Source organism: Pelecanus crispus, chromosome 1, assembly GCF_030463565.1.
Source record: "Pelecanus crispus isolate bPelCri1 chromosome 1, bPelCri1.pri, whole genome shotgun sequence".
In the NCBI taxonomy this organism is placed as follows: domain Eukaryota; kingdom Metazoa; phylum Chordata; class Aves; order Pelecaniformes; family Pelecanidae; genus Pelecanus; species Pelecanus crispus.
In genome coordinates, this window is record NC_134643.1 from 56,554,207 (window position 1) to 56,568,845 (window position 14,639).

At 41.8% G+C, this 14,639-nt stretch overlaps 1 protein-coding gene across 2 annotated transcripts in view; it reads left to right on the top strand.

Annotated features, from left to right (window-relative positions):
* Positions 1–636: 636 nt before the first annotated feature.
* Positions 637–14,639, top strand: part of IFT56 (intraflagellar transport 56) — a 56,181-nt gene continuing 42,178 nt past the window's right edge. The window contains exons 1-3 of one of the 2 annotated variants that reach the window (XM_075719112.1): positions 637–774; positions 1,181–1,273; positions 7,611–7,725. In XM_075719112.1, coding sequence (XP_075575227.1) covers positions 637–774; positions 1,181–1,273; positions 7,611–7,725 — 346 coding nt within the window. The remainder of the gene's footprint in view (positions 775–1,180; positions 1,274–7,610; positions 7,726–14,639) is intronic. The other variant, XM_075719121.1, reaches the window with a different exon arrangement.

Sequence of the window (14,639 nt, forward strand, 5' to 3'; positions counted from 1 at the left end):
AAGTGGGGGAAGGAAGAGATCAAGGGGGTTTGGGGCAGAACCAGTATGGGACAGGTGACAAGGGGATAAAAGGGGCTGGTGACGTGCAAACCGGTTGCTCATCAGTACATTTTTCTGGCCGTGCCCCACACCTGATCAGCACAGCAGCTCTCGCCTTCATCTTAAACTCCATTTCTAACTATTTTCCAGGGTGAGGGGACTCTCTGTCCTGCACGTGTGTGTATGGAGGTTTAAGCGGCAGCAGCTGGAATTAGACCACAAGTCACAGAGGCCTACGTGCCCGGGGTGCCAGCAACCGGAGAGCCTGGCTGAGGGGCCGAGCCCCCTCCCGTGGTCGCTAGGGAGACCGACGCCCGCCGCAGCGGAGGCGGAACCCTGGGGGCCGGCGTCAGTCGCCAGCCGGCGCCTCTTCGCCGCCGCGCCCGGGTCTGCGCCGCCGCCTTCCGCCGTCCCGCGGTTACCCTGGCAACGGCGCCGTCGGCGGAGCTCGGAGCTCGGGCCCGGCGGCAGGATGGTGAGAGGCGGCGGGGCGGGGGGCGCGGGGCGCGGGGCGGGCGCGGAGCTTCCCCCACCTCGGGCGGGGGAAGCCCTGCCGAGGCCCCGCTCTGACCCGGCCCCGCTCTGCTCTCTGCTCAGATGCTCTCCCGGGCCAAGCCGGCCGTGGGGGGTACCCCGCCGCCGGGAGACAGGCGGAGGAAGAAAGGGAAGAAGGTGCCGCAGCTGGAAGAGCTCCTGGCCCTGAGGGACTTCACCGGCGCCATCGCCTTGCTGGAGGTAACGGCCGCTCTGGAGGCGGAGACAGCGGCCCGAGGGCGCTGCCGGCACCCTGGTTCTCCCGCTCCCCTCGGGAGAGCGGTACCGGCATTGCCAGGCCTCTGCCCGACACGGCTGCGGGGCGAGGGGAACCCTTCCCCGGCCTTGCGCCCCCCTCCCCTCCTTCCGCACCCTTTAGGCCCTAGTGCGGCAGCTTTTCCCCCCTCACTTCGCAGAAGTAGGTTTGGCATGTGCGGGTTGCCTGCTGCTTCCCTCAGAAATGTGAGAGCAGCTCCACCCCAGTAGCATCCACAGCTGTCAAACCATCCGTGATATAAGATGGCCTAGTATTATTTTGATTATCTGTGCGGCTTTATACACTGTGTGGCAGCTGACAAAATTCTTACGTTCTTTCCTCTCTACAAAGTTTAAACGGCACGTGGGTGAGCAGGAGGAGGATGCTGACCTGTGGATCGGATACTCTGCCTTTCATTTGGGTGACTACAAGAGAGCACTGGAGGTAAGGTGGGCAAATCCTGCTCCCCGAGCTTGGATATCATGACAACGCGATGACAACAGGAGGGAGATGTTCTGTAATGGGGAACAGTTCTGCCAGCCCGTTAAGGTATGAATGTACAGTGATAAGGCAGATGCTGTGGAAAGCAGTTTGGATTGAAAAAAAGGTATTTGCCTATGAAAATAGACCTTTTTTAATGTTACCTACTGTCTGATTTAATATTAGGGTCAGTAGCCTAATTTGCCCTTTTAAATGTCATAGCTCATGTCCTAAATTTTCCATTTCCTTTTTGCAGCTACCTTTCCACAGTGGGTTTTTTTTTTTTTCAGGTTTAATTATGTCTTTGTCTTCATTGTGTAGCTTATCTGTAATATGCATGCTTTTTTAATTCTTTCTTTAGAGGTTGATGCTCCTGGCCATTTAACATGTTTAACATCTTTATTGTTCTTCTTTATATTTTCTTGTGTTAGGTAATTCAATGAAATTAGACATTTTTATTCTCCAAAAGCTTTAAGTCACTGAAAGACATGTTGATTATTCGAATATGCATACATTTTCAATATTTGCACCATATAGTGCTGTTGTGTTTCTTTCAGTGTGTGAGTCCCTATGCAATTCTTGTGTCCGTTTATGTCTCCAGTGAAACTCAATTTGTTGCCACTGTCCCTGGGATTCCTTTATCTTCTCAGCTGTGCTAGGGTATTTCTCTGTAGAAGTCTTAACAAACTTTTGTTGCCTGCCTTGCTCTGTACCTCTGAGGGCTTGGAATCGGTATGCACACCAGAACAGGGAGTGTTGTGGAGAGTCATGTGGTGATACCCACAAGGCTGTGTATAAGCTAGTGAAGACTTGAAAACAACTCAGTCTGCCTGAGTAGTGTTTGTCTCATTGCTGTATTCCTACAGGTGTGAAGTGCTGGGTCCATACAATGTTTTATTGCACCATTTAAGACTTAACTGGGTTTGGTCAGTCAGCTGGGGGAGATCTCCATCATGATGCACTGTGAAGTATAGCTGTGCTCTGAGGAAACTTTTCGTGGCCTTTTAACTTGCTTTCCCTGGAAAAAATATTAAAAACAGATGATAATTTGAAGTATTAACAAAAGAAAATAACCGTGGAGAAATAGATTATAAAACAATCATGGTATTTTCCCTCTTAGATAAGATTACATGTTTAACTATAGTAATACATGGTCATGTGCACAAGATTCATGTGCAAGGCAGACACAGAATTTCTAAAGCTTACAAGTAAGTTCACAAGGCACTTTTCCTTTGCCTTAAAAGACTGAAGAGGAAATATCCGTTGGAGACATCAGAAATGCTCAGTGAATCGAATTGACAGTATACACAGTATAGAATCTAGAGTAGCAGTATAGAACATAGTGGTGACTTAATATTCATGTTTAGAGTTGTGAAATGTAAAGATTATGAATGTAACAAACAGTTGCTTTATTTAATTTGTATCTAGATGTTAAGTGTTAATTGGGAGTGAAAGTTTAAAAAAAGAAAAATGTTTCTATACAAATGCAAAATAGCTTGCAATTTCTTTGAAATAAATTCTGCCATTTGGAATACCCCGTAGGTGCTTCTATAGCCAGAGTAGATTTTAAACGTTTCCTTCAATGAAAGAGTAACAGCATTTTTTATTTTTTTTATTTTTAGAGATTAGGTTTTGTATGTGGTGTTTGATTCACCACTAGGTGATGCTGTTGACTCAGGTTTTTAAAAACTGGAACCTGGTCGTCTTTTTCCCCTTTCTCTGCCCAAGTAGGGACAATAAAAGGTTTGTATGCATGGTTTGTGATTGGTTTGTTTGTGTGTTTGTTTTAAGTGAGAGATCACAGGGCCCGTCTTTTCAGATTTAAGACTGATTTTTGGCACAGTGATGAATCCTGATAACTTAGTCATTTTGTGGTGGGAAATGAGCCTGTGCATCTCAACCTAGTTTCTTTTGGGGCAGAACACTGTGCTTGTAATTCCCAAGCTTGTAGTAATCAAGGGAAAGAGTGCTGACTGTGGAGGCTGAATTGCCTTTCAGTTATCAGCTTCAAGGTTGAAGTGTAATGCTGTATCTTCTCTGCTATGTTACAGAGGCATTGTTGCTCTATTGTCAAGGACAAATTCCTTGATTATCTATACTCTCTAGATCTTGGAGCACTCTTTGGGGTGTGCCGAGAGCACTATAAATAAAATATTGTGGGCAGAAGATTCTGCAGAATTTTCCAGAGGGACATTACACACAATCTAAATGATTCACACTCCGAAGTCCCTGCAAGACACATAGTCTGTATCACTGTATTTCCAGTCTATGATTTGTATTCCACATACCTGATGAGGCTCTTCAGAAATTCTGCTGCTCAATAGTCCTTTTATTTACAATACTTTCACAGTGAGCCAGGCGTGCTGGTTGCATGGCAACTTTTGGAGAGGCTTGGGAATTGAGGTGAGGTGGCTGTCACCCACTGGGAGAAGGCAGGGGAAAAAAAGAAAAACACACAGACCTCTGGTTCAAGAATATCTTCAGAGAGAATGACAGCAAAATATCTGGCACATTTGCATGAGAGAATTCACATTCTCTTATCATAGGCACACCAACAGTCAGGTATTATCTAGGTAGAGCTCTAACCTCAGGTTCACTAGGGTGACACATTCCACTTCTTAGTAGGTAGATGCCTTTCTCAAAGGATGTGTCACTGACACTGGTCTGGTGGGATCATCCCTATTGCTGTACACCAATTTACAAATGGTACTGCTCTGGACTTCACTCTTCCAGCAGTCATGGTGGCAATCCCTCCCTAGGGACGGTCTAGATTCCTTCACTGACAAACGGATTTTTACTAACAGTGGGTGGCTAGCGTCTTCATGGCATCATGTGGCAACCAGAACTGCCTGGATGGCAGCATCTAATCAGTTTCCTGGAGTCTTCCACCTCTGCTTTCCCTAATGGGGAAAAACCCACCTGTCTTTCTGCCATGACTTAATCTTAAACCATTCCTGAAAAAATTCCCAACATCACTCAAGGACCAGAATCCAAGCATCAGTCCGGTGATTCTGTTTGAGCTGCCTGATCTTATAAATTGAAGCAGCCAGGACCTAAGAAAGAGTGGGTTATAAGACATAATAGAGGTATTGATAATTTAGAAGAGGAATTGGCAAGGGCAGGTGTGCTGCTAGGTGGGGTTCAAGAACAGGTTTCACGGTTGCACTCTGCACCCTCTGACCGGGCTTAGGCACACAGGATGCTGGCATGGTGCAGCTGCCAGACATGGTAGTGCCATGTTGGCTCATCAGCTGCGCATGTGAGAAGAAAGCATGATTCCTGGGGCCAGAGCCCTCAGTACATTGTTTCTGTCAAAATCTCGCAAACTACAGCCAGGGGTTCAAACAGTCTCTCCTATCCACCACCTCCCTCCTAGCAGAGAATCGGGAGCTGTTCCACCTCTTCACTGGATGGGACCTCCTGCCTACCCTGACTTGGCTCAAGATAATTTCAGTCAAACAGTGAATCATGAAAGGAATAGGAATATACTAGGGTAGTGGCTCATGCATGAGCAATATATGGTCTTGCTCGAGTACTTCTGTGGGAAGTGTGAGAATACAGGTACACTCAAGTTCCTGACAGCTGAAGCTAGAAAGTATAAGATGGATTTTTGGCTCTGGGAAGTTCTCTAGGCTTCTCTGTCATGACTGTAGCCAGGTTACAATGAGTATCTCCACACCTTCTTTAAGCACTTGTGGGGCAGCCCTATAGGTTGGCCTGTTATTGGCTCTTCAGGGTCTGTGTTTATGGGCTTGGAGAATCCAGACAAGTAATAAGGGCACTGAGCAGAATCCTGCTGCTCTCAGCATTGTCAGTAGGTGTCCATAGTTGTAGGCAATCAAGCTGGCAGCCTGCTTTTGAGGAAAAGTGCATATGTCTCATGATAGGGACGAGAGGTGGAGGAGGGTGAAACAGCAAGAAGTTGTTATGCTCCTGGTTGGCAAAAATATGCCACAAGTTGACTGTTGGGAAAGCTTTTGGAGTATTTAGTTTGTTTGGGTTTGTTGGTTTTTTGGAGAGGAGGTGGGGAAGCTCTTGTGAAGTAGTCTTTGAGACACTGATGTTGAATGCCTTTTAGTGAGGAAAGGGGCAACAGCACATACTCTGGGCTCATGGCCCAGAACTACAGGGTAAGGAGCACTCATAGTCCTCATTTTTATTTACTGTGTTTCCATAGATTCACATTCGTACTGCTAGGGCACTCTTTATTTATTGCTTGTTTTGAATGGCCAGGGCAGAACATGGCTTGTGTTTATGCACTTTGTCTTTTCTAATTAATCTGCCTGAAGCCATAGCCAAAAGAGACCTTTGGGTGCATTTAATCTGAACGGATTTTGAAAGATTCCAGATGGTCCCAATAAACAGCAGTGGCCTGTCTCTCAGAGCTCCGTGACTGGCCTACATCAAGACTGAACTGGCCTCAGTGGGAAAGGTTGGCCTTTATGTAAATGTTTTCTTCTTTTTAATTATTTATTTTTATTTATTTTTATCTATTTTAAATCTTCTTGAAGGACAGCTAGTCCCTGAAGTACTAGCAAGACTGAGATGGCTTTTAAGGGCATACCTTACCAATATCTTCTCTGTTTGGGAGTGCAGTTTACTTTCACTTGGCAACAGAAAAAAAAAAATCTTTATGCTTGCCAACTATAAACTTTATTGTTGTCAGCATGTTTCTGTTCTTGGGATTCACTGTCCTTTCAGCATGGTTTATTTTATCTAGTGCTATATATGCATCTGTGCCTTTTCTCCAGAGATAAGGAGTCTTCCACCCGTAGTGGCACAATATGGTAGACTCTATCTAGACAGAGGGAAATTCCAATTCACATATTTGGAGGAAGAGTACAGAGTCGGCAAGGGATTGTGTTGCTGGGAGGGATGAAAGGCTTATGATGATTGGGAACTGTGTGTATGATTGGGAACTATGTGTATGACATTCTTTCAGCAGGTCTTGTGAGAACCTTGTGTGACCCTGCCTGCTTTGCCTTATGCTGCCTGTTGGACATGGATGGATGGATGGTCCTTCCTAGTAATATAACAGAAACCTGACAGAGGAAAAAAATAATGGCATCGAGAGGTCTCCCTGCCTCTGTTTTTATTACCTATTGTTACGCAGAGAAAAGATGTTTATCTTCAGGAATATCACTGTTTGGTAGCAAATTTTTTCTTCATTAAAAAAGTAGTTTGAAAGATTGGTCTGTTGAGTTTTTACTGTTTCACAAATAGCAAGAAATGAAGCAGTTTATGTGACAGTATTAAGGGATATGTAATGAATGTGGATGTATAAGAAGTATCAGAATATGGTATCTAGTGGTTTTCTATAGCTGTTGGCTCTAAGTCTTAAAATGGGAAATGGTGAAGTTAGGCACAGTTTAGTAATATTTACTATAATTATATCTTTATCTACTAGGAAATCTTGAATTTGCCCAATACCGACTTGTGGGCTTGTATTTAATGCAGTGGTCTCCAAACAATTTTGATCATGCACCCCTATCAGTAAAAAAATTTTGAGCACGCTCCCCCAGTATACATACATACATATATATATATTTATAAATTATATGCATGTACTACTGTACTGATATGTAATTATAAAACATACACAAAAATATAAATTAAGAGAGGATGAGATAAAGATGAAATAAACACTATTTTAAAAATATTTGGCTTAGTTATTAATGGTACCAAAAATTTTTTTCTTCCTGCACCCGATGGTATTGTCTTGCACAGCTGCTGGGGTACGCACACCCCACTTTGGAGAGTACTCTTTTAATCTATACTAAGACACTACCTACTGGTTTATAAAAGCATGTTTAACACTTGCTCCAGTAAGTATTCACAAATAAATTTCCCTGGTGTTTATGGCTCCCAGGCTGTAACTGGAGGAGAAGTTAGGAAAGCATCAGAAAAGAATGAGGAAAAGTTGGTTGTGTTGATGCCTTTATAACTTTAATATATTTGTCTTTTATAAATATAAATAATAATATATTTATAGTAATATAAATACATTTTATATATTTATCACTTCAGTGTTGACAGAATTCATGCTCCTACAGTGAAGATTTGTAGTGCTGCTTGTCCCTGATGTCTGTTCTATTGCTGTAAACAAAAAAGAGCTAGGGACAACATATCTTAGATTAAAATGCAATAGTTTCATTGTAAGAACTGCAATGAACATGGGAATAAGTCATTTGATTTCAGTAATGTAATGATACATTGTAAAATGGTGGAAGAAAGAATGATATTTAATACAAGTCTGTGCTATTACGCATTTTTAAAGAATCACCCTTCTCTTCTGTTACAGGAATATGAGGCCTTAACCAAACAACCAGCTTGCAATCCAGATGTTTGGGTGAACCTTGCCTGTACATACTTCTTTCTGGGGATGTATACGCAAGCTGAACAAGCAGCCTTGAAAGGTGAGATGTATGTCTCTGATGGGAAGGACTACTTGTTGACTAGAACACTTAAAGTGATTTCCAGAGAAAGTATTCAATGCTTTCTTTTCATAGGAATAAAGGATAGTTTTGAGCAAAGTTTTTTGGTTTGGGTTTTTTTGCTAGGGGTTGGGTTTTTTTTTTCATTTAACGGGAGAGTTATGATGCAGTTTGCTTCCTAAAAATACCTTGGGCAGATGGAGTAGCTGGAACTGAAAGAAGCATCTGGAAAATAATTTCTCTTATTAATTTCTAAATACAAAACCCAGCATATGCTGACCAGCAACAAAAAGTTACTTTTATTTTGACTGATTCCATGTATCTGAACCAGTGCAGATGAAGCTAATTAGGCTAGTGAAATTATCAAAAAATAAGCATCTGAGAGAGTTCAGCATTCTCCGTGATGTGGAAAAGAACTCTGTTTACATGGTTTGAGTGACTTAGTAGGTGGTCTTATTGCCTTATAAGTCAGATATTAGGTATTTGATTCTTTAAGGCGTGGAGTTCACTGCAGTCACATTATTACAGTTCTACTTTAATCTGAACATGCATGGGATCATTTAAAGAAGAGGAATGGAAATTAGATTCCAAGGCAATTTTTACTGCCTAAAAATGTTTTTGCTACCCATCACTTTCTATTTATCTCAGTGATTTATATTGTTTCCCATAACCATAGTATCTCAGTGCTTTCTAAGTAGAATTAATAGTACTGATGTTCTCAGTCAACTGCTGACTCTTGCCTTTTTAGGCTAAAACTCTCATTGAAGTATGGGGTTTCTCCTTTCTTTCTTTAGTCTTCTAGTCTTGGGCTGAAAATAGGGTAGGGAGAAAACAATTGTGTAAGTTCTGCTACTGTGGAGGAGTGCCTTCAAAACTGACAGTTTTGTAGTATTTTTTAGAAATAATTAGATTCTTGTATCCCTTTAAAATCCTCTGAAAGATCATGCTGAGCTCAAATCCCACAACTGGAAATGTTTCGTTTCCAACTGTAAAAAGTTCCATGCAGAGCTTTGTGATCTGTATTGCTTGAGGTGTGTAAATTTCTCATATTGACAGGTAATAATTTAATCTTTAATGTACCACAAATTTGAGCTTTGGAGATTACAATCTAGGACTTGAACTGGAATCTAAAAATAATTTGGCAATAGAGCCTGAGGTGTCACTTTGACCTAAACCATGGAGGAAGCAAGCAGCTGCACCCTGTACCAGTTGGAGTCATTGTCATCAGCTTCACATCATGTGAATTACAGTAATCCATTCTAGAGATGACAGATACACAGCTGGGCATGCACCTTTATTAACTGTGAGCTGGAAATGAGGGAAGGTTAATTTTTTCGTGCCCCTTCAGATTAGTTCGTAGTAGCATGGTGAGTGGCAGGGTAGGGGTTAGTGCTGGAGGAAAGGGCAGGAATATTAAGAAAGGAGTGCAAGACGTAGGGAGTGTAGCTGAGGGAGGGAACAGAGAATAACTGAGTGCTCACACTATCAGTTCCTGATTTCATGTAATTGTTTAGGAAGGACAGCATGCCAATTTTTATAGTGAGGCGCTAAACCTTTCTTGTGAGTACTGTAATACTGACGATTTTGAGCTACTTAAGCTTGGTGGGGAGGCAGTCACAGCTGAAGATTTGTGACGCTTGTCCTATCTCCACTGAAGGCTTCCAAGTGTTGTATATTCCCCTTTCCACTCCCATCACTTCAGTTTTTCTTACACTGAGGTTGAACCATTTTATTTTTGCTCGACAGATCCTCTTTTAGGTTTTTTTAACATCTTAGGACTGCATCAGTGATGGCTGTTTGCAATATATTACTGACAGCTGATCCATAACATCTTGAGATCTCTTACATGGTTTTGCAAAGATCCTGGAGAAGCAAAATATTTCATTTGATATACACACAACAGGAGAAGTCTCTAGAAGAACACCATTTACCCAGTACTGCCTTGAATACTGCTGAAAAAATGCTAGGTAGTGTTAGTGTTGGGCTGCTTACCATTGCTATTTTGGGATTATTTTGCCTAACTTCTTGCATACTGCTTGCTGTTTACTGCTGCAGTTAATGCTAAGCCCCTGAAAGTAGTATAATGCTAAAACAAATAAGGGAGAAATCATTTATTTTCAGTTATAATTCTAAACTTCTATAGTGATGGAATCTCTGTGCAAAAGGGAACATAAAAGTCAGCTAGCTTTCTGGAATAGGTTTTCCACGCAAACATGTAAACATCTAGAAATCAATAGAAGTTCCTTCTTGCCAGGTACTGTTGCTTAAGAAAAATATTGTTAACTGTCTGAGGAAAAATATGCAGGATACTTAAAAATTAGGAAACTAGCGTTAAAAGCCATGAGGTAATTACTGCATTTCATACAAGATATATAGTTCACAGTCTCTTGTGGAGCAAGGTTTTATGTTTATTTTATAATAGATGTGAAGTGTTCTCTTAGCTTGTCATTACTTAATTAAAACTTCATGGTCCATTCTCTCAGGAAAGAATAAATCTGTATATCAAAAGTCATATAAACCAGAACTACTGCAAATATAACCTCAGAAGTAGAGCAAAAAGGCAATAAAGAAAAATCCTTCTTTGAAGGTTTTTCATTACAGTTGTACTTTATCGCCTCTAGGCTTTCTTCCAAATTCCTTTCAGATATTTCTGGCGCCTTTTTCCCTGCTGTCCTCTTACATTACAGTTACTAATGTTCCTGGATGTGAGGTGAAGGTAGAGTTACTTCAAGTCAGCTACTGTTGTTTCATAGTCATCCCATAGTGAAGCTGCCAAGTGATGCTTTGTTTACTCCTTTTGCATCTGTGCTCTCATACGTTGGCTGAACATGTTTTCTGTGCTGTGTGCTAGCCCATCTAGTCTTGGGAGAATGAGGCTGAAAGTCTTGGTTTAATAAATAATAATGATAAATTACTATTTTTTAATTATAAAACCAAATAATCTTATGTTGCATTCCCAGTTCCCATGCCTTGCAAAGGATGAGGACCAGAAACTCAGCCTAGCGCACTTGCACGGTGATCCTGGCAACGGATCCTAGTGTTTAGAAGCCTGCATAGTGCTCTCGGAAGCCGTTGGCTAGCACTGCGTTAAGAAAAACACAAGAATTAACAGTGTTCTTTTAAACCACAAAATGTGCACATAAGTGGGGATGCAGTTAAATCTGTTATGAAAAACAGTCTTTTTAGGATAAATGGAATTTTACAATTAAATTTAAGATTCATGCACAGATGGGGTTGTGTTGCTGAACCAGTCATTAAAGTTTGGGGTTTTTTTCCTTCTCTCTTCTAATTTTTGATGAGCAAAGCTTTATAATTACTTTACTTCTTCACAGCTCTGCATGTGTCAGATCTGAATGTGGTTTAACTGAACCAGAAGTAATACTTCTCATTTCACAGCCAACACTAGAATCATGGAATCACAGAATCATAGAATGCTTTGGGTTGGAAGGGACCTTTAGAGATCATCTAGCAATATTGTACAAAAGCAGAACAGAGATGGGTTAGTAAGAACAATGACATGTTTCTTTAGACTGCATGTTCACCTACATAGAAAATTATCTGCTTTCTGCTCGTATTGTATTTCTTGAGAACAGTAGCTTGTTCTCATTGCATTTTAGCTGCCGTTTTGAACAAGCAGAGTTTGATATATGGAACTTTCAAAGTGCACAAGTGAAAATGTATATGTATTTAAACTTTAAAAACTACTAACTGTATTTTCTTGGTTTGCTTTTTAAAGTATAGTGGAAGCTACAGAACAGGAATAATTGATAGTTTTTTGCTTTGGTGATCTTTAATTTACTGTGCTTAGGCATGACTGAAATGAAATGTGTATATATTGCAAGTAACTGAACATAGCTGAACTGGCTTTTAAGTATTTTGGGAATGGGAAAATTTCAATGAACGTCCTCTGTAAATTTCATTCAAGAAAATTCTGAACAGTTGAGCTATTCAAGTGTGTGTAAGCGTGAACCTCACTGTTGGACCATGTTTTTTCCGAACATTTTTCCCATACCCTTGCATTTTCCCTCCACCCGTGAGACTGTGGTTCTGAGGCACAGAGGGCTTTGTTCAGCTACTATGTTCAGGTAAGCAGGGCATTGTTTCTCAGGGGCAGGAGAATAAGGTTTCCTCTGCTCATATTTTCCGTGCTGTCAGGCTGGAACCTTCTCAGCGCTGCTCCATTCCTACCAGCTCCTGCTATGTATGTTTAAGATGTGTTCTACACTGTTAATGTGTGAAGTGCTGCTATACCCTATACGTTATGTCTGCTAGATGGGACTTGTTAATGCTGGGTGCATGACCAACATTGCCTTGCACTCTTACGAGAGGGCACAAATGCCAGATTGTCCATGACTGTATTTCATCATCTTTTTACTGCCTGTGGCAGCAATATGGAACCCACCAAGAGTCTGAGCTGCTATTTCTAGTGAGCTTAACTTTTTGTTTAATATAGTGAAGATAACTGTCTTCACTCTTATTGTAGCTGTTTATTATATTTTAACAAATACTTCACTACGTGCTTCTTCAGTGTCAGCACATAAAAATACACAGAATGCTTTTAAGATCAATGTCAACTGTGAATTTAGTGCCTGGGACATCAGCACTGATCATGACAAAAATTCTAGCGTAGGAATATTGGTGTGTTTCCTAGCTGGAAAGGGATATATCCTATCCAGCTACCTCAGTGGTATCTTCAGCACAAGGCCAATACTAGACCCAGAGCAGGGTCCAGTTTGTTGCCATACAGCATTGTCATCATGTTTGTTATGATCCCTAGATTGCTTAGTACTGATTTACAAAAAAAAAAAAAAAACACACACACACATACAGTCGTTGTCTTGAAAAAGTAGGACAGGAAAAGAAGATTGTGCTTCCTTGTGGCATTAAGAGATCAGTGACAACGAAATTCAGTAGCAGCAGAGCGTAATAAAAGAAAAAGCCTAATGTCCCTTAAAAATCATTATCTCTGATAAGGCAGTTGTATCACTTCTAGTGATTGACAATAGCTTTATCCAATATTCTATTCACAACCATATTCTTTCTGGAAACTAATCTGACCTTGTTCATATGTTTCCTTGTCTTCCTCAAAAAATGCATTTGGCACTGGGAGAAAAGAAACTGCTGATATTGGATGTTTCATGGTTCTGCTTACTGTATCAACAGGACTATTTTGGGGACGGTTCATAGAATCATTGAACCCTTTGGGTTGGAAGGGACCATTAGAGATCATCTAGCCCAACCCCCCTGCAGTGAGCAGGGACACCTTTAACTAGAGTAGGTTGCTCAGAGCCCCGTCCAACCTGACCTTGAAGGTTTCTAGGGATGGGGCCTCCACTACCTCTCTGGGCAACCTGTTCCAGTGCTTGACCACCCTCATTGTAAAAAATTTCTTCCTTATATCCATTCTAAATACATTCTTCTTTAGTTTAAATCCATTATTCCTTGTCCTGTCACAACAGGCCTTGCTAAAAAGATTGTCCCCATCCTTCCTATAGGCCCCCTTTAAGTACTGAAAGGCCGCAATGAGGTCTCCCTGCAGCCTTCTCTTCTCCAGGCTGAACAATCCCAACTCTCTCAGCCTGTCCTCGTAGGAGAGGTGCTCCAGCCCTTGGATCATTTTTGTGGCCTTCCTCTGGACCCGCTCCAACAGGTCCGTATCCTTCTTGTGCTGAGGGCTCCAGAGCCGGACACAGTACTCCAGGTGAGGTCTCACCAGAGCAGAGTAGAGCAGAGGGGCAGAATCACCTCCCTCAACCTGCTGGTTACGTTTCTTTCGATGCAGCCCAGGATATGATTGGCTTTCTGGGCTGCAAGCACACATTGTTGGCTCGTGTCCAGCTTTTCATCCACCCCAGTACCCCCAAGTTCTTCTCCGCCGGGCTGCTCTCAATCCCTTCATCCCCCAGCCTGTATTGATATTGGGGGTTGCCCCGTCCCAGGTGCAGGAGGTTCACACAGGCCCACCTCTTCAGCTTGTCGAGGTCCCTTTGGATGGCATCTTGTTCTTCTGGCGTGTCAAGTGCACCACTCAGCTTGGTATCGTCTGTAAACTTGCTGAGGGTTGCCCCTCTCCTCCTCTGGCTGACATTAAGTAAAAGTGTCTTATTTTAAAGAATATCAAATGGATAGTATCATGTAATATGTCATGAAGCAGGACATATTTTCTCCTTCCATATATCCGTGCACACCATCAGAACTCAGGTTTCATCTTTTGCCTGTTTTTAGGTGTAAAATAATGTGGACTAACCCTCCAGCTTTTGCCAAGAAGTAAATAATAATTTTGGTGTCAGATCAGATGCCAGGTTTGCGAGGGCAGCACTGCAGTCATTGGTTGACTAGTGAAACAAGAATTCCTCGCTTTAGGTTCTTGAGGGAGTATTGCTTGCAAGTCACAATTTTCACAGTGAAATTAATGCTAAAACCCGCTCCCCCCCCCCCCCCCCCCCAAAAAAAAAAACCCACAAAACCTACTCAAAAAAGGAACATTGGTGTCTTTACTCATAGTACTGTGTTTATACAATATGCTATTTTCGGTGTAAATCCCGCAATCTGTCTTGCTTGTATTTTTGGAGTCTTTGATAACCAAATGTTTTGCATTCTGAACGGTGGTTGTGGTTGGTTGAAGTTTCGCACAAAAGCACATGTGGGGTCCATGTGCAACCCTTCTAAACTTTGATATTAAAACCTATCAATTAATGCTGGGTCACATGCAGAGTTACCACAGTATCATCGCTGACAACATTTTGAAGAACATACATTTAAATTAAGGCACTCTAACTTTCTAACTCACTAGATGAAATGATTTCTAGAATGTACTGTTGTATCAGTTATACTACTACTGCTGATTATACAATATTGATTGTATGTCAGAAAAACTTTCCACTCTTTAATAACTA